This window comes from Macaca thibetana, chromosome 8 (assembly GCF_024542745.1).
Source record: "Macaca thibetana thibetana isolate TM-01 chromosome 8, ASM2454274v1, whole genome shotgun sequence".
In the NCBI taxonomy this organism is placed as follows: Eukaryota; Metazoa; Chordata; class Mammalia; order Primates; family Cercopithecidae; genus Macaca; species Macaca thibetana.
In genome coordinates this window covers 96,853,276-96,873,829 of record NC_065585.1, presented here as the reverse complement: position 1 = coordinate 96,873,829, position 20,554 = coordinate 96,853,276, and the positions used below count along the sequence as shown (strand labels likewise).

Genomic DNA, 20,554 nt, shown 5'->3' with positions numbered 1-20,554 from the left:
ATTTAGATAAACGGTTCACATTTCATATTCAAAAATGAACACAAAACCCGTATTTAAGACTACAGGATAGCATGGTATGCACACACACACACAAAGCAATGCCACACCTAACTAGAAACTGTACCACCACCATCTCGGCCACCCAAAGCACAGCTTCTCCTAATGGACCTGAAATGGAACAGACCTTGCAGGTATTACAAAACCCACATACCAGGCCAGAGCCTGTGGACTTCAATTTGTGGCTATTTTAAAGGGGTATAAGTCCTTTGACCTCCCTTCCTACGCAGGATAAACTATGGTATCGTTTAGTAATATAGCCTCTGGAGAAGGACAACAGAGGTAAGATGGTGAAGTCACCCAGAGAAGTCTGGAATTATTTAGGAAAGGAGCCTTATACATCTTATTTTGACCTGTGTCACCAAGAAAAAGTTTTCTTTCTATGTTTTTTTAAATATGTCAGTGATCACAAAAAAAGTTTCACTTATTGAAAAAATTCACCTATATGGGAAATCTAGATAAAGCAAATTTAAGCTATTTGACAATGAGGACTAAATTTTAAACATTTTTGCCCACAGTAGACTATCAACATGAAGGATAACAGAGCTCAGTTTGTCTTTTTAAAAAATAAACAAAGTTGCCGGGTGCAGTGGCTCACGCCTGTAATCCCAGCATTTTGGGAGGCTGAGGCAGGTGGATCACATAAGGTCAGGAGTTATAGACCAGCCAGGCTAACATGGAGAAACATCTCTACTAAAAATACAGAAATTAGCCAGGCGTGGTGGCAGGCCCCTGTAATCTCAGCTACTCAGGAGACTGAGGCAGGAGAATCACTTGAACCCAGGAAGTGAAGGTTGCAGTGAGCTGAGATCGCACCATTGCACTCCAGTCTGGGGGACAGGAGGAAAACCCCATCACAAAAAATAAACAAATAAAATAAAATAAGATAAAATAAGATATAAAATAAGATAAAATAAAATAAAATAAGTCAAGACTTGTATCAGTGATAGAGTCCTGGCACAGCTGTGTGGCCCTCTCAGTCACTGACATGCCTGGGCCTCTGCGCCCCAACTACATCACCAACAGGGAGTTAAGAAGTCTTCTAGCTCAACAACTCTACGTAGTTCCTAAAAGCTTCTTGTATAGAATTTAGTTATAATCATTTATTACTCTCTTAGCTATTTTAGCCTACTTCTGACTTGGTATCTTTATAATATTCTTTCATCATGGATGACACAACTTTATCACAGTCCTGTAATGAGACCCACTTTCTACTTTCTAAACGATCACGAGTTGAGTGCAGAAGCACTGACCACATCTCTGTGGTTATCACATCCAGCTTCTTCAGCACCATATCTGTACATTTTCCATGTTCTGTCATCACATCATAGCATCATAGTGTCTGACTGGCTTCGTTGTCTCCCCTGCCCTGGGCAGGATCTGCAACCAACCAGGGTCAAGCTCAATGGCCACCAGGAGTATATGGTGAGTCAAAGAGAATGAGGGCATGAAAAAATCATTAACAAGCTGGATTTGAGGCACTGAAGGGGCTTATCTTCTCTTCACATTTATTAATTTATAGAACTCTTGGAGGGGGGGAAGCCTTATAAGAGAATCACACGAGCCTTAACTCCTCATTGGGGAAACTTTTCAGACCTGTAAGGCAGACAGAACACTGAAGCGAAATGTACCTAAGGACTTCTCATCTGCATGTGCTAAGGCCAGACTCTCCATGTATATCACCAAGGCTTCAAACACAAACTGTTCCACCAGAGACTCTTCTTCCCTGAAAAATAAAGAATAGGAAACCTCGCCTAAGAAAACAATAAAGCAGAAAGGACAAAGAAAAGGAATGGAATTAAAGAAGGCACACATTAATTAAATTTTTTTTTTTTTTTTTTTTTTAAAGGCTCAGCTGCGTGTGGTGGCGCGTGCCTATAAAGATCACTTGAGCCCTGGAGTTCGAGACCAGCCTGGGCAACAAAGTGACACCCTGTCTCTACAAATAATTAAAAAAAAAAAATTAGTTGGGTGCAGTGGTGCACACCTGTGGTCCCAGCTACCGGGGAGGCTGAGGCAGGAGGACCACTTGAGCTCATGAGGTTGAGGCTGCAGTGAGTCATGATCCCGCCACCGCACTCCAGCCTGAGCAACAGAGCAAGACCCTGTCTCAGACAAAAAAGAATAAAAGGGCTCAGTGTTTTAAAACATGAAACAGGCACGTGGCTCACACCTGCAATCCCAGAATTTTGGGGGGCTGAGGCGGGGATCACCTGAGATCAGGAGTTCAAGACCAGCCTGACTAACATGGTGAAACCCCGTCTCTACTAAAAATACAAAAATTAGCCAGGTGTAGTGGTGGGCGCCTGTAATCTCAGCTACTCAGAAGACTGAGGCAGGCAAATCGCTTGAACCCGGGAAGCAGAGGTTGCAGCAAGCCGAGATCACGCCATTGCACTCCAGCCTGGGTAACAGAGCAAGACTCCATCTCCAAAAACAAAAGAACAACAACAACAAAAAAGAAAAACCATGAAACAACCTAAAATACTTCTCAAAGATACTTCCTCAAGAAAAAGCTACATGAACCAAAGAGGCAACACACGCTCTGTTTCCACACCAGTGCCTCTGTCCCTTGAGTCTGCAGAACTGCTCATTTGCCTGTGTGGCTATTATCTACATGTCCTTCTGAAATGTAACCCTCATGAAGGGCTGTATCGTTATACCTTGAACATGGGCACAGGCCTGGCACATCATTTTTTTTTCCTTCAACTTTTAAGTTCAGGGGTACATGTGCAGGATGTGAAGTTACACAGGTAAATGTGGTACACAATATTCCTAATAAGGAATGCTGGATGAATGAATGAACACCACTACCTTAGGTCAGTGACCACTTGTCTTTTTTCTTGGACCTCTGAAATGGCCTCTTCACTGGTGTCCCAGTCTTCAGTCTACTCAGACCCACCTTCTACACAGCTGCCAGCAAGTGGATTTTAGGAGGAAATCTAAATGCATCTCTCCCTGCACCCACTATTCCACAGACCCTCTGTCACTAGAGGTGACCTACGCTCCTTGCTACTGCAGGCAGAGCCCTCCTCACCAGCCTCACAACACCTGCCTCCAAACCTCAAAGGCCTTTATCGCCTCAGACACCTTCCTGTTTCTTATCTCTACCCCCCACCACCCCACTAACTTTGATCTAAAATGCCTTGGCTGACTTCCATTTATCCTTTAAGTCTCATTTCCAATATAAACCCTAGCAAGAGGCCACAGCTTATCTGCTCACCCCGGATTAGCTACTCCTCCTCTGAGAAACCCAAAGCCCCTGTATGTGCGTCTTTTGTTGCATTTCCAAAATGGCTGAGACAGTGTTTATATGCATTTCTCAGCAGTTTCCAAGCTTCTGGAGTGCAAACTGAATTTTAATTCAGTTTTTAATTTTCAGAAGACAGCACAGCATCCAGCATATAATTACTTACTAAATGCAGGATATATGACACACAAATACACAGAGTGAAACTCCAAGTCACTTTTCAAAACCACAAGTTTCTCTTCCCTGTGGTGTAGCTTTACAAACCTGAATTCCCTGTAGATATTATTAAAGGCGAGTGACGCTCCCAGCCTCTTGAAAGCATTAGGGTGAAGCGCAAGGCTGTAAAGTCGCTTGAAAAGCGATTTGGTGTTTACTGGACTCTTCTCCTGCTGCTGTGGTGTTGTTTGCTTAATGGACCATTTAAGGAATTCTCGAATACACCGACCACAAAAATCTCTTAAAGTACTGTCAACAGGGTCCACAATTCCATCCTGAAACAAAACAAAGAGACCTTGATTTTACTAATTTTTATAACCACTGACAACTGAATACCCTTGGTCTATTTCTAAGCCTAACTAAAGTAGGTTAAAAATTAATTTACAGCACTAGTCAAGAAAAAAATAAACATTAGTAAAACCAATCTCCATAGTGTATCCAGAATCTAGGCTTATATAACTATTTCTTTCTGACATAATGAAAACATTTTCTTTTAAACAAATTAGTAAACTGAAAAGCCGTGAAGGGAGAGAAAATTTTAATTAAAACAATCTTTCCCCTCCCTGAAAAAAAACAAAATGGCTATATCCTAAGAATTTCAGAGGAATTCTGATTGTTGATTTTACCCCATAACAGCATTCGAGACGCTTTGCATATTGAAGTTAAAGAGAATAAGAAGTTCCAAAGAAACTGTACTGCTCCATAAAGGAAAATCCTATGGACACATGAAGAGCAGCCGCCATAAAGGCCCTGCCGAAAACAGCTATGGACATTTGACCAACGACCACACAGAGATGCATTCTACTTTATGCTTTGTTTCTTTCTAGTCATGACGCTCTCTCAGATCTATAAAGGAAAAGTTTAACTTGAAAATGTACACTCAACACTGAAATAAAAGAGTTCTGCCTAACACTTCCAGTTATTTGCTATACACAAATCCTTTCTTGCAGAGGTAATTAGAATCCAAAAAGGTAACACAAGCCACGGGAATGGGAGAAGAGGGTGCTTCCTGCTTCTCAGAGCAGAGGTCACCGGCGCCATATGGTGATGCAGGGAACAGCAGCTCTCACCAGGAAACCCACAGCCCTCCTTCACTTGAGTGCTGTGCTACTGAGTTCACGCTGCTGCTTTACCTTTTCTTTCCTCAACTATCTCATTTTACTTATCAGATTTCTTTCTGAAGCTCTTACTTAATCTACCTTCAAGGATCAAAAGGGAGAAAAGAAACAGAAAACTACTAAAATAAAAACTTCTTAACAGAAACATGATAATGAAACCATCTGAATGCAAATAAGCCATAAATTAATTTTAACTAACTGTATTTATTATAGGTAGGATTCACTGGTAGACACTGCAGGGAATTAAACTACAGGTTTAATTATGTCACCACCCTAACGAATGTTCAGTCACTCTCCCCTGCCCCTAACATGACTACAAAGAAAGGTCATACTCAGAGTACACTGCCAGCAGCATAACCAGGACTGTGCAGGTGACATAAACTTATTTGCACAGGTTCAAAAATTATAGTAAAATAAGCATCAAGACACTAGAATTTAGCTGGCCTCACTGCCTCTGCCCTCAGTGAGATGGCGACCAAATGCTAAGACGCTGCTTCTCTGTGTCAAGAGAGTTCTGTGTAAAAGGTGAACTGCTGTTTCCAGGGCCCTTTAGTTATTGAATCTGAGTATAGGAGAAAACTGGATATGCTCAGAAATTCTTCATATTGTTTGTTTGTTTTTGAGACAGTCTCACTCTGTCGCCCAGGCTGGAGTGCAGTAATGCAATCTCAGCTCACTGCAACCTTTTGTCTCCGAGGTTGAGGTAATTCTCATGCCTAAGCCACCTGGGGAGCTGGAACTACAGGTGTGTAACACCACACCCAGCTGATTTTTGTATTTTTAGTAGAGACAGGGTTTCTCCATGTTGGCCAGGTTGGTCTCCAACTCCTGGGCTCATGCAACCTGCCTGCCTCGGTCCCCCAAAGTGTTGGATTACAGGCATGAGCCACTGTGCCCGGCTCACCGCTGAGGTGGGTGGATCACTTGAAGTTAGCAGTAAAACTAGCCTGGCCAACATAGCGAAACCCCATCTCTACTTGAAATACAAAAAATTAAGCAGGCATGGTGGAGTGCGCCTGTAGTCCCAGCTATTCAGGAGGATGAGACAGGAGAACTGCTTGATCCTGGGAGGCACAGGTTGCAATGAGCCAAGATCATGCCATTGCATTCCAGCCTGGGCGACTGAGTAAGACTCTGTCTCAAAATCATAAATAAATAAACAAACATCAAATACAACTAATCAATGGGAATAAGAGGAAAAGAATCAACTATTACTTACCAATATAGCTTCTAGTAAGGCGACAGTATCCTGACTTTCAAATTTCTTATTGTTAGTGAACCAGTGAATCAGCTGCATAACTAGTGGCTCGTACAGCTGCCTTGTCACCTGAAGAAAGAATATCATTAAAGTTAATTCCCTTCATGTTAAAGAAATGTTACTCTGTAAAGATTTCCATTTAAATGCCATTTGCAGTATAAAATTAAGCAATACTACTACCATGGTTGTACCAGCTTCCTTTTTTAGTTCAGGCTCAAGTGGTCCTCTCCCACCTCAGCCTCCAGAATAGTTAGGACTACAGGCATGTACCACCACACCCAGTTAACTTAAAATTTCTTTTTAGTAGAGACAGGGTCCCACTATGTTGCCGAGGCTGGCCTTCAACTCCTGGCCTCAAGTGATCCTCCTGCCTCAGCCTCCCAACGTGCAGGGATTACAGGTATGAGCCACCATCCCCAGTCCCATTAGTTTCCTTTTCCAGTTTAATCCCATGATGAAGAGTCCAGCAAAGAAAAATATGCAATTGAAGCTCCCTGTTTCTCTGATTGGGAGGACAATTTAGGATAGATATTGTTGGGTTTTTAATGCTCATCTTTATTCATTTGATCTTGAACATGCACACAAGATATCCTGGATTACAGACAGATCCTCGCCATTCAACTATTATACAAAGCAAATAATAACCCTGTGGTTCCCCACAGCCTAACTGTCCCCCATTGTGGTGACACAATGAAAACCCAATCAATGTGCTATATACACAAATTCAAAGCCTGTACCACAGCGGAGGAACACAGAAAAACAGATTTAATCTGTTTATATATAGGACAAAGAGGAAGCTGCCTCTCCCACTGCTGCCAAAAGGAAGGATAAAAACCTCTATGGATATGGGATGAAAAGGATCCTAGGTCTAATCTTCTGGAACATAAAGAAAGCCTCTCCAGGAGCCAGAAGTCCCGTACTCCCCGGCTTTGTAAAATCCAAGATGTCTCCAGGCCTGGGCTCCTCCCTTCTGATAAGTAAATCCATGCCCAAGAGGGCAGAGATCCTGTCTTCCTGGAAGCTTGGAAGTGTAATCTAGTGGCCTGGTAGAGGTGTGACCATGTGGCCATCTTGGGGCAGTAAGAGAAGTGGATCAAATCAATTAGCTAGACAAACTGCTACAGATTTAATCCTCATTATACATGAGAGTAAAATGCTGGCCAGGCACAGTGGTTCATGCCCGTAATCCCAGCATTTTGAGAGGCCATGCCAGGAAGGTCTTTTGAAGCCAGTTCAAGACCATGCTGGGCAACATAGCAAGACCTTGTCTCTAAAAAAGTTATTTTTTAATTAGCTGGGCATGGTGGTACATGCCTGTAGTCCCAGCTACTCAGGAGGCTGAGACGGGTGGGTGGCTTGGGCCCAGGAGGTGGAGGCTGCAGGGAACTATGATTGTGCCACTGCACTCCAGCATAGGTGACAGAAGGACACCGCATCTAAAAAAAAATTAAAATGGCCAGGCACGGTGGCTCACGCCTGTAATCCCAGCACTTTGGGAGGCTGAGGAGGGGAGATCACTTCAGGTCAGGAGTTTGTGACCACCCTGGCCAAAACAGTGAAAACCCTTCTCTGCTAAAAATCCAAAAATTAGCCAGGTGTGGTGGTGGTCGCCTGTAATCCCAGCAACTTGGGACGCTAAGGCAGGAAAATCGCTTGAACTGGGAGGTGGAGGTTGCAGTAAGCCAAGATTGTGCCACTGCACTCCAGACAGAGTAAGACTCTGTCAAAAAAAGTAAAATGCTTGTGGTGTAAGTTAAGGCGAACACTCCCTACACTGGTATCCTGTACATTTCTGCCTCAGAGGCCAGGGTTTTTATAGGAGCACTGAGCCAACCTTTATTCCCCACAGTTATTGAGCTCACCAATTAAGTACTTTGATATTAGAGGTCCATACTGTAGTTAATATCACCTCAAAAATGATGCAAAATGTCCCACGGCTAAGAATAAGCAACTCAGAGACTATTCCAAATAGTCTTTCCAGTCTTTGAAGGTATTTTTCCCCCAATACCTTCACTGGCCTCTATGAAGCAATTTTGAAGATTAATCAATATGAAAGGGTCTTAACTTTCAGTCTGAAAGTTTAACCTGGTCTTAAAGCATCACTTTTTTTCCCCACAAAAGAATCATACTGTTTTATTCTTAGTACAGAAGTTTTTTAATACATGTATACATAGCTAGATATATATACAATATACACATACCCCTTTATAGAAAACCATCCCTCTACAGTCCTACATCCCAAAGGTAACTACTGTCAACTTTCAAAATATTTTATTTATATACTTTTTTTTTTTTTTTTTTTTAAGACAGAGTCTTGCTCTGTCGGCCAGGGTAGAGTGCAGTGGTGCAATCTCAGCTCATTGCGACCTCTGACTCCTGGGTTCAAGTGATTCTCCTGTCTCAGTCTCCCAAGTAGCTGGGATTACAGGTGTCCACCACCATGCCCGACTAATTTTTATATTTTTAGTAGGAACAGGGTTTCACCATGTTGGCCAGGCTGGTCTCAAACTCCTGACCCCCAGTCAATTTATATATATTTAAATATGTGTATATGCACATGTAAAAATAAAAATAAATCTGCCAAGGAGGCAGAGCTCCTGGTTTCTTCTTAGAGTACTTTCCACGTAAACATATGCACTCTACCAGTGTTTTCACTAGCTGCCCAGTACCTCAACTAAGGATGTACAACCCAGCTAGCAGAACCCTACTGCTAGAAATGCAAGTATTTCTAAATTATGACTACCACGCAGAGTGGAGAGTCCTGAGCACACTGTTTAAGCAGCTCTGTTGTGAGGAAGTTGCTAGGCCAGGGCTGTGGTCACCCAGTCCAAGCCCAGCTGCAGAGCACTGTGCCTGCGTTGCCCCACCAACCATGACGCACAGGGTCCTTTCCTTGTGCCCTTGGCAACACCAAACATTGTCCATCTTTTAAATACTTGACAGTAGCCAATCATTTTAATTTGAAGTTCCTTGTTTACGAAAAGGTTGACTATTTTAAGATACATTCCATCGGCCATTTACATTTCTTCTTTTATGAGCTGCCTATTTTTTTCTTTATACATTTGTCTGCTTTTAAATCTGATTTCTTCAGTAGTATGTTGCACGTTATGTATATGTTACAATGTTGGTTTTGTGCCATTCAGTAGTCTTAAACATTTATAAGGTCAAAACTATCAATACATTAACACTTTTATGTATCTCCCTATCTGTACAAACTTTATAGAAAGACACAGAAGGATGCCGATTATGGAACGGTAATGAAATCCATCCAAGGAGCAGAAATCACACTGCACACAGAAGAAAACGATTTGAAATGCTACGAGTCTACTTTTTCTTAACAAAACATCTATGCACATGTCAAGATGTGTTATTACAAAGACATTCTCCAGACTTTCCAGAGGATCTAACATCTTTTCCCAGGGAACAAGCATGTGAAAGGGGTGACGTGAAGGTTCATTTTTATCTTTGAACATTTTTATATTATAAACTGATGTGTTATCAACAAAAAAGACCTAAAGACCTAAAGACATACACAGACAACTATGTAGTCATTACATTTTTCTGTAATTTATTTACAGTTTGCTTTTCCTTCCAAATCTTATTGATTTACAATTAGTTTCTTCACTTGTGACAAAGACTCTCTTCCTTACCCTAACTCTAGTCAGGCTCCTCTGAACTCTTCTCAACTAGGCCTTGACTTCTGGGCTTCCATGTTCATCTCTATTAGTCCAATTTTACCAAGAACTCTGGTGGGTCAGTTCAGCGAAAACCCCTCTCCCCTTGATATATAATCTAATTCGTCATCTCCCACCAGCTCCCAGGCAGTGTTTGGTCACCCTGGCCCATCTTCAGCCATAACACTCTTAGGTTGGTTTAGCCACAATCCTCTTTATGCCTGATGTTTTCTCTATTGCGGCAAGTCAGGGACCCCAACAGAAGGACTGGCTGGAGCCAGGGCAGAAGAACATCAATTGTGAAGATTTCAGGGACATTTATCAGTTCCCCAAATAATACTTTTATAATTTCTTAAACCTGTCTTTACTGCAATCTCTGAACATAAATTGTGAAGATTTCATGGACATTTATCACTTCCCCAATGAATACTCTTATAATTTCTTATGCCTGTCTTTACTTTAATCTCTTAATCTTGTTATCTTCGTAAACTGAGAATGTATGTCACCTCAGGACCACTGTTGTACAAACTGATTGTAAATTATGAGTGTGTGAACAATATGAAATCAGTGCACCCTGAAAAAGAACAGAATAACAGCGATTTTCAGGGAACAAGGGAAGATAACCATAAGGTCTGACTGCCTACAGGGTCGGGCAGAACAGAGCCATACTTTTCTTCTCACAGAAAGCCTATAGATGGATGTGCGAGGAGGAGAAGTATCACTGAATTCTTTTCCCAGCAAGGAATGACCCTGGGGAAGGAATGCATTCCTGGGGGTAGGTCTATAGACGGCCACTGTGAGACTGTCTGTCCTATGCAGTTGAGATAAGGAATGAAATATGCCCTGGTCTCCAGCAATACCCTTAGGCTTACTAGGATTGGGAAATTCCAGCCTGGTAAATCCTAGTCAGACCAGTTGTCTGCTCTCGAACCCTGTTTCCTGTTAAGATGTTTATCAAGACAATGAGTGCACAGTGGGACGTAGGCCCTCATCAGTAATTCTAATTTTGCCTTGCCTTGTGACCTTTATTGCCCTTTGAAGCATGTGATCTTTGTGACCTACTCCCCGTTCGTACACCCCCTCCCCTTTTAAAATCCCTAATAAAAACTTGCTGGTTTTGCAGCTCCAGGTTGTCATCACAGTCCTACCAATATGTGATGTCACCCCTGGAGGCACAACTGCATAATTTCTCTCTTTGTACCCTTTATTTCTCAGACTGGCCGACCCTTAGGGAAAATAGAAAAGAACCTACGATGAAATATTGGGGGATGGTTCCCCCAATATTCCTCTTAGTGATTTTCCATCCACTGACCCTGACCCTGCTCCTTGGCTATCAATCTCCCTGGTCAATAAGTATTTGGAGTACAGCCCAATCCCTCTCCAGCAGTGTAAAAGCCCACTGGAGTAGCCTCCCCTTTAGTAGTTTTCCTTAACATCTTTAACGAATGTCAAAATTTTTTCTTTAACATGTTAGTCATTTGACCTAATATCATTTATTAAATGACCCATTTCCCACTTAAATGGCCCCCTACCATAGACACAATTTTCATATACACACTTTCTAGCACCTACCTCTCCCACTGAGCCATCTGTGCACTGGTTCAGCCTCTTATACTCCATAAGGCCCCTTTTTAACATTTGCTACACTAGACTCCCTCCAGTACACTACCCTTTCAAAATGTGTCTTGCTTATTAGGCTCAAGTAATTACTCCTTCAGATTATTTTTAAGTTCAAAAATAAAATTAATTCTGGATTTTTTTACTGAAATTACACCAGAGTTAATTGATTTGGGGAAATCTGACTTTTTTTTCAATAATGTCTAACTCAGGTACATAAGCTATTCATCTTCTATATTCATAAAATACATTTGCCTGGCACATTGAAGTTTATTCCTAGATTTTTTTTTATGCTGTTATAAGCAAGATGTTATAGACATATTTTCCAAGTGGTCAATACTAATATATGAAATATATGAGAATAACATACGAAAACAGATAATGAGAATTATGTGTTTATAATTCATCAGCTTTTTCCTTTATTAATTCTTAGAGTTTATCAGCTAATATGCTTACGCTTGGGCCTTCCAGATTTGGAAACAATTATAGTAATCTTTTCTCCTTCCTAATATTCCTTCTGTGATTTTCTTATCCTACAGTATTGAATAGAGTCTCCCAAATAGTTAGTGGGGCTGATGTCCTAGCCTTACTGGCCTCCTGACAAGTGTCTTTTAATTGCCAAGTGCCAAGTGCTGGGGTAGATGCTGGAGAGGGAGCAAGGAATACCAGGCTCTGCCCATGCCCTCAGGGGACTCACAGACCTTGAGAGGTTAGGATGCTAAACATGGAAACAACTAACTCCAAGTAAAGCACTGACCACTCCCAGAAACAGGCCGTGCTCCCATGCTGGGTGGAAGCGCAAGGGAGTGTCAGTACTTCACACAGAGGATGACCTGGCTGCAAGATTCAGGCAAACATTCTATCACATTAAACATCATGTGAAACTACTCCTATTTCATCAGGAGTTGCCAAATGCCTCCCAGGCTCCCATAGAGAGGTTCACTGCTATGTTAAATCTACTTCTGTGGTAAGTTTCCAGTTTTCACTATGAACTCTATTTAATAACAGTGCATCTGAACTTACTGCTGGACTATACCCACACATGTATACCACAGAATTTTCCAACTGCATTATGAATGAGTTTTGCATTTCATTTTCCTTTTTACGTGTATACCCTGATATTCAGGTCATGCTAGACTCATAAAATGAACTGAGAAGATTTCTTACCTTTTTCTGCTTCATGGCAGCAGTGAAAGATTTGTCCATAAAGTCATAGTACAGGCCACTTGTCAGCCATGGTTAGTTCTCTCTTTTTTTTTTTTTTTTTTTTTTTTTTTTGTTTGAGAGTGAGTCTTGCTCTGTCTCCCAAGCTAGAGTGCAGTGGCGTGATCTCAGTGCACTGCAATCTCCACCTCCTGGGTTAAAGTGATTCTCATGCCTCAGCCTCTCGAGTAGCTGGCCACCACGCCTAGGTAAGTTTTGTATTTTTAGTAGAGACGGGGGTTTTACCATGTTGGCCAGGCTGGTCTTGAACTCCTGACCTCAGGTGATCCACTCACCTCGGCCCCCCAAATTGCTGGGATTACAGGTGTGAGCCACCAGGCCCAGCCCATGGTTATTTCTCTCTTCTTCCCTCTGTGAAAGACTATGTTTGTCCATGAGAGGGATGACAGCTAATTCACCTTCAGATGCCTGGACTCTCAGTAACTTTTAACTACAACAGCGATTCCCAAACTCCGAGACACACTGAAAGTGGAGGGGAGAGCTTTTAGAAGTCCTGGGGCCCAGGTCGTGCCCAGGTCACGCCCAAGACCAATTAAACCAGAGCACCTGGGGTAGCAGCCAGGGAGCAGTATCATTCTTAACGATCTCCAGGTAATTCCACTGCTCTGTTGACTACTGAATTAGACAAACCAAACTTTTTAAAGTTTCAGTTTAAAAAGTTTCAGGTAAAGTTTCGGTTAAAGTTTCAGTTACAAATGTTTCAGATTCAAAGCCCTCACCTGATCAACATCACACGCAAGTCGAAGCAGCACAGGAAACGTCCGCTTATAGAGCTGGTACATGGGTGGGGCTCCCTGTCCCCCTTCTGGCATCTGCGTGGCTTTGCCCAACATAAACATAACCATGCTATGTAAAAGTTCACAGGCTGCAACCTAAAACAGACCAGGAGGTCAGCAACGTCTAAGTTATCACGTTGAAGACGAGAGAATATGTGAAATGTCACTCAATTTAGCCCTTTAAGAAGAAAAATTTCATTGCACATAACTATCACGTAACCCAAATATAAATTAACTGGAATTAGCATTTCTTGCTGTATAAAACTAATGATTCTGTTCACTTTGTTTTTTATCCAAGAACAAAAATTAAAATTTAAAGCTTTAGAAACTGACACCACTACATTCTTGAGAAGTATATTTCACTGTGGCCATATTAAAGAACTGTATAACTTTGCTTCATCTGTTAGCACATTTTCAACTATCACTTTTAGTAAAAATGTTTTTTGAAGCACTATAGAAAATTTACAAATTAATACATGCATACCTCATTTTATGAGGCTTTGGACACAATGTGTTTTTTAACAAATTGAAAGTCTGGGGCAACCCCGCATTGAAAAATTCTATTGGCTCAATTCTTCCAACAGCATGTGCTCACTTTGTTAGCATTTTTAAGCAATAAAGCATTTTAAAGTATGTATATAAAGTTCTAATTCTATTACACACTAAACAGACCACATAGAGTGTAAACATAACTTTTACATGTACTGAAAAACCAAAAAACTAGTGTGATTTGCTACACTGAGATGTTAACTTTATTGCTGTGGTCTGGAGCTGAACCTGCAGTATCACCAACATATGCCTGTAAGAAAATTCGAGATTATCTGTTTCTAAACTCCCAGAGTTAAGGGGATAACCAAGCAGAGACGAAATATCACTCTAAATGCCCTTTATATTGCATTTTATATAAAGAAAAGCTTTTGGTATATTAACGTTTTGAAAGGCATTTTTTTTTTTTTTCTGAGATGGAGTCTCACTCTGTCACCCAGGCTGGAATCCAGTGGTGTAATCTCGGCTCGCTGCAACCACTGCCTCCCAGGTTCAAACGATTCTCCTGCCTCAGCCTCCCGAGTAGCTGAGACTACACTCACGCGCCAGTACACCTAATTTTTGTATTTTTAGTAAAGATCAGGTTTTACCATGTTGGCCAGACTGCTCTCAAACTCCTGACCTCAAGTGATCTGCCCGCCTCGGCCTCCCAAAGTGCTGGGATTACAGGCAGCCCAATTATCTATTAAGACGATTTATGTTTAAATTCCATTTCTCAATGACACTGACTTCTAATAAGTAGTTTTCTAATTACTGTATTACAGAATATACAAAATTACTAATATTGGAATGGCTGAAATGTGTTCTCCATATCCTAACCAATATGTATTTTCAAAGCAATAGGCTCTAAATAATGGGTGAAATAAAAAATAGAAGTACTTTAGTTTGTCTGTCACTGGCTGTGAGCGCTAATTCTGTGACTCGAGGCAGGAACACGTCCAGGAAAATGACAGGTTTCATCTCTCTAAAGGGCACTGCAAAGCTCAGCCGCTTCTCTCTGTCCCAGGCCACATAGCTCTTCATCATCTCATCAGAGGAAGCGACTGTTAGAAAAGATTTAAAAAGAACAAAACATTTTTTTCTTTTTATTACTGTTAGAATTATTCACAAATCAAAACATTTCTAATGCCACCAGTTCTACATTCTATTAAAGTGAAGCACTTCATTCACCTTTCCCTATTCTTTTGCCTCAGATATGTAATTACATTAGAAATCACTCGATTTAATTTAAAGCAAAATTACTTTTAAACAAGCCTAATAGTCTCGAATGTTTAACATCCAAATTCAGTCAGTTACTTATTCTGTGGAAGAAAGTCAATGAACAAAATTTTTACTTTAAAAACAAAAATCTCGGCCTGGCGTGGTGGCTCATGCCTGTAATCCCAGTATTTTGGGAGACCGAGGCGGGCAGATCACCTGAGGTCGGGAGTTCGAGACCAGCCTGACCAACATGGAGAAATCCTGTCTCTACTAAAAATACAAAATTAGCCGGGAGTAGTGGCACATGCCTATAATCCCAGCTACTAGGGAGGCTGAGGCAGGAGAATCCCTTGAACCTGGGAGACTGAGGCTGCGGTAAGCCGAGATCGCGTCATTGCACTCTAGCCTGGGCAACAAGAGCGAAACTCTGTCTTCAAAAAAAAAAAAAAACCTCTTTAAAACACTTCCCAAATACAGGCTCTAACTCCCTAAATAACCAAAACTCACTAGTATTAACACCAAATTTCAAAAGTAAAAATACAGGGGAATTTTTACTAATCAAAAATGTAGAGTTTTGACCAGGCACAGTAGGACACGGTGGCTCACACCAGTAATCCCAGCACTCTGGGAGGCAGAGGCTGGGGATCACCTGAGGTCAGGAGTTCAAGACCAGCCTGGCCAACATGGTGAAACCCCATCTCTACTAAAACCACAAAACATCAGCCAGGCATGGTGGCGTCTGCCTGTAATCCCAGCTATTCAGGAGCCTGAGGCAGGAGAAACGCTTGAACCTGGGAGGCGGAGATTGCTGTGAGCCAAGATTATGCCACTGCATTCCAGCTTGGGCAATAGAGCGAGAAAAAAAAAGAAAAGAAAAGAAAAAAAAAGTGGATTCTTTTAAATTGAAATAATAGAGACAGCTTCTTGCCATGATGTTGCCCAAGCTAGTCTCAAACTCCTGAGGCTCAGGCAATCTTCCCACCTCAGCCTCCCAAAGTGCTAGAATTGTAAGCGTGAGCCACCACACGCAGCCTACTAATCAAATATGGTAATTCTCATTTGGAAAAATTTCTAAAAATATCAAAATATTAACAATATTGGATCTCAAAGAGATTAACTTGGAATTCCTGACACTCACATGGAAAAGAGTATCAAATTACATTGTTTCAAACTGGATAACATTCTTAACGAGTCAAGCTAGAACATCTATTCTACTGGTATACTGAATTATTCCAATTTTATGGATACAGTCAAAGAATTTCATTAGGCAAGATATTATTCTTTATAATCTTATTTAAAATATATAAATCACATATAGGAGTAAATATTCAGAATATATTATGACCTGGATACATCCAAATAAAAGCACAAATACATCTACAGAGGTTATTTATTTTAAAAGAAGTTTACCTGTCAGAAGATTTTTGTTTATTTGTCCTCCTAGAGATCCAAGCATTTGTACTACTCTAATTCTTATTTCTTCTAAGGATATTGCTTCATTCTATAAATTTGAACAATTGTATATATGTGATTACAAATGGGTTAAAAATTAAACAGAAGACATATGAAAACACTCTTTGCCACCCACTTGGATGTCCATTTCCTAGACCAGCAGTTCCAAACATTTTGGCAGGATCCTTTCCACTCTTAAGAAATACCAAGGACCCCCAAAGAGCTCTGCTTTATGTAGGTCCTGTTTATCAGTATTAATGACATTAGAAATTGAAACTCAGAAACTATGTAAATAGTTATTTAATTAAAATTACTAAACCCATTACATGTTATAAAAAGTAACTATATTTTCCAAACAAACGAAAACTCTGGGCAAAGTGGCCATCTCAGTGTGCCTTTCAGTTGTCATTTTAATAAAAATTGTGTCCACAAAGCAGTGGCTACTTCAGCTCCCCGTTCAAAGCACTACACAGTGCTTTTTCTCCAGATAGCTGTCACACTTCTCTACGCAGGCCTGCTTCCTGTGCACCTCTTGCCTCACACACAGAGTATTTTTAAAAATCTGTGCTCAGAGTCAATGCTAGAGAATCAACAGTTTTCTCCATCATAATATCATGGTGCAAATTAACAGAGTAAAAATAGCTTTGGCCTTGCACCCTGGATCCCCCAGGGGTCACAGTTAAGAGAACCGTAGTGCTAAGGAATAGGCATTGTGCATCTGTATAAAAATTTTGGCAAAGCACAGTGGCACATGCCTGTAATCTTAGCATTTGGGAGGCTGAGGTGGGCGGATTGCTTGAGCCCAGGAGTTCAAGACCAGCCTGGGCAACAATGTAAAACCCATCTCTACAAAAAATACAAAAATTAGCTGGGCATAGTGGCACACGCCTGTGGTCCCAGCTACTCGGCTGGCTGAGGCAGGACGATCACTTGAGCCTGGGAGGTTGAAGCTAGAGTGAGCTGAGATCACACCACTGCACTCCAGCCTGGGTGACGACATGAGATCCTGCCCTAAAAAAATTAAATCGATAAGAATAAAAGAAATTTTATTTGTAAAACCAAAGATATATTCAAGTTATTTTATCCTGCTGTGTCATAAAATTATAAAAACTTTTATGCTGCCATTTCTTGTTTCATTCTAGTCTCTCAAACAAAAGGTGCCCAAAATAATGAGGTGAGAAGAACTGACCCTAGAGTTTGCATTTCAGTTTTAGATGTTAAAAGTTTTTCAGACCGGGCGTGGTGGCTCACGCCTGTAATCCCAGCACTTTGGGAGGCTGAGGCGGGTGGATCACGAGGTCAGGAGATCAAGACCATCCTGGCTAACATGGTGAAACCCTGTCTCTACTAAAAAAATACAAAAAAAAAATTAGCCAGGGGTGGTGGCGGGCGCCTATAGTCCCAGCTACTCGGGAGGCTGAGGCAGGAGAATGGCATGAACACAGGAGGCAGAGCTTGCTGTGAGCCAAGATCGTGCCACTGCACTCCAGCCTGGGTGACAGAGGGAGACTCCATCTCAAAAAAAAAAAAAAAAAAAAAAAGTTTCTCAAATTTTAATTCTTACTTAATTCCAAAATAGCTATTTTCCCTATTCTAACTCAATTGTCTCTATTTACATCATTTTTTACTATCACATCATATGGTTCACTCGAGTAAACTGCCCCAAGGAATTATCACCAAAAAGCCATAAAACACAAAAAAGAAAACTGGAACAAACTGAATCTGATAATATGACATATTGAAGATCTAAGCATAAATGAAAGTCTTACATATCCCTGGTATCAGTATTCTGACTTGCTTATTTAATATGAACCAATTTACCTTTTATTATCCACTAAATACATTTGAAGGCAGGGATGAACAGAAAAACAAGACCAAAAAAATAAAAAAAACAGGTAATAGAGTTTATATTTTCATTGCTAAAAATATATTAATTTTTTTTGAGTCAGGCCACTCCCATTGCCCAGGCTGGAGTGCAGTGGTGTGATCTTGCTCACTACAGCCTCAACTTCCCAGGCACAGGTGATTCTCCCACCTCAGCCTCCCAAGTAGCTGGGACCACAGGCATGCGCCAGTACACCCAGCTAATTTTTTGTATTTTTTAGTAGAGACAGGGTCTTCCTATGTTGCCCAGGCTGAGCTCAAGCAATAACCCACCTCAGCCTCCTAAAGTGCTGGGATTACAGGTGTGCGCCACCATGACTGGCCAATTAATTAAAATTATTTTTATATTGTACTCTACTTTGCATACAAAAACAACTAACATTTTAAATGAAGATTTTTACTTTTCACAAGTGTTAGAATCTGATCTCTGCATTATGTAAGGTACAGAAAATACAAAGGACTTCTTACTGATGAAAGGTTCTTTGTCTTCTTCAGATGCTTTAACACCACTTTATTAAATCCTTTCTGGGCAGCCCGAGAAAGAGCTGACACTTCCCAGTTATTCTTGGTCTCATCTATCAATAGTAAACAAAAATAAATTTAAAATAGCATTCATTCATTCATTTAATGCACATTAGCGACAACAAACTATACTGTCAAATAGAAACATTAAAATCCTAAATTATGATTTAACAAAACTAAGTTTCTAAAACAAAAAATATAAATGGTGGTGGCTTTTAAACATCAGTGTCTGACAAACGGAACATGGCTCCTTGGGAAGTGTCTGACTCCAGGGTCGAGAAGAGCATGAATCATCTCATGGCGCAGGAGTGGCTCCCGCGCATCACACTCGGGCCAAATCTGGGACGATGTGAGCATCAAAACCAATCATGACGGCAAAAGATTAGACCCACTGAAAAAATAAGAATCCACAAATCTTACTAATACAGATAAATAAATAACAGGGAAAATTGTTTCTTGCAGAACATCAACTAGGATGAAAGAAATGATAGGGGTAGAAAATCACCATTTTGCAACCATCAAAGTAATACCTGATTCAGAAGAATTGTCAGTGGATACTAAAACCATTATGGTGAGCTTGATGAGGAACAAGAATATTTACAGTGTTAAAGTACCCTATATAATAAATTCCTTTTTTTTTTAAGCAATCATAAACTTACAGAGGATGAAGAGTGTATCATTTCTTTCCTGAAGCACTGAGGGTAAGTGACCGACTCAACACCCCACTGCCCCAAATGCTTCAATGTGTGTTTTCCACAAGGACAGCCTCCCAAACAACTGCCACACAACCATCCAAACCAGATTACCAACATTCACTCCTTAGCACCACTCAGAGTTCAGCATTCACCTAACAATGTTTTTAATTCAGGACAGCATATTGCACTTAGTTGACCTATCTCTTTAGTCTCTTTTAGACTGAAGCTGTTCTTCAGTACTTCCTTGCATTTCATAATTTGGACATTTAAAAAATCATATGTTAGTAATTTTATACATGGTCTCTCCATTTGCATTTGTCTAATATTTTCTCATGATTAGACTCAGGTTATGGGACCGAGTTGTACCATTTTACTATTTCCTTTATTAACTGCTGAATTAAACTCTGACACATGTCCATTTTCTCTCTGCAGTCATAGTTCTACAACTATAAAGTCATTTCCAACAGTTCTGAGATGTCCAGTGCATTCACTGACACAGCCAGGTGAGCGGCACTGTGGAAAAGCATCCCCCGGTGGTTTAACCCCAGCAAGTCTTCTCTTGGTTCCAGAATGAATCCCTGGCAGTGGGATCTTACCTCTGCTCTGTCTCTCTAGCTAGTTCTTTTCCTTTCTATAATTGTGTGGTCTGTTTGGTGACCTTCTATGGGTAGATGTTAAAGAGTTCTACTCTCTGATGGGCCACAGATGATAAGAGAATCTAGTTTTTAGTGAGGTTTTTTTTTTTTTTTTTTTGAGCTCCAATAAGTTAAGAATTTTTAGTTCATTGGAAAAAACAGATCTTTGATATCTGGACAATTCAGCATTTTCTATGTCATTTGGGAACAGGCCTCCAAATCTGGCCATAAACTGGCCCCAAAACTGGCCATAAACAAAATCTCTACAGCACTGTGACATGTTCATGATGGCCATGATGTCCACGCTGAAGGTTGTGGGTTTATTGGAATGAGGGCAAGGAACACCTGACCCACCCAGGGCGGAAAACCACTTAAGGCGTTCCTGAACCACAAACAACAGCATGAGCCATCTGTGCCTTAAGGACATGCT

At 40.9% G+C, this 20,554-nt stretch overlaps 1 protein-coding gene and 1 long non-coding RNA gene across 5 annotated transcripts in view; one reads left to right on the top strand and one right to left on the bottom strand.

Annotated features, from left to right (window-relative positions):
- The window catches only part of LOC126960794 (uncharacterized), a 114,934-nt gene that overhangs the window by 35,950 nt on the left and 58,430 nt on the right, over window positions 1-20,554 (top strand). The gene's annotated exons all lie outside the window — the stretch shown is intronic.
- Window positions 1-20,554, bottom strand: part of PRKDC (protein kinase, DNA-activated, catalytic subunit) — a 189,509-nt gene that overhangs the window by 128,842 nt on the left and 40,113 nt on the right. For all 4 annotated transcript variants that reach the window (XM_050800346.1, XM_050800348.1, XM_050800347.1 and 1 more), the window contains exons 22-28: window positions 18,741-18,847; window positions 16,347-16,437; window positions 14,616-14,779; window positions 13,134-13,286; window positions 5,861-5,968; window positions 3,572-3,798; window positions 1,689-1,783 (exon numbers count right to left, since the gene is read on the bottom strand). In XM_050800346.1, the coding sequence (XP_050656303.1) occupies window positions 1,689-1,783; window positions 3,572-3,798; window positions 5,861-5,968; window positions 13,134-13,286; window positions 14,616-14,779; window positions 16,347-16,437; window positions 18,741-18,847 (945 nt within the window). The remainder of the gene's footprint in view (window positions 1-1,688; window positions 1,784-3,571; window positions 3,799-5,860; window positions 5,969-13,133; window positions 13,287-14,615; window positions 14,780-16,346; window positions 16,438-18,740; window positions 18,848-20,554) is intronic.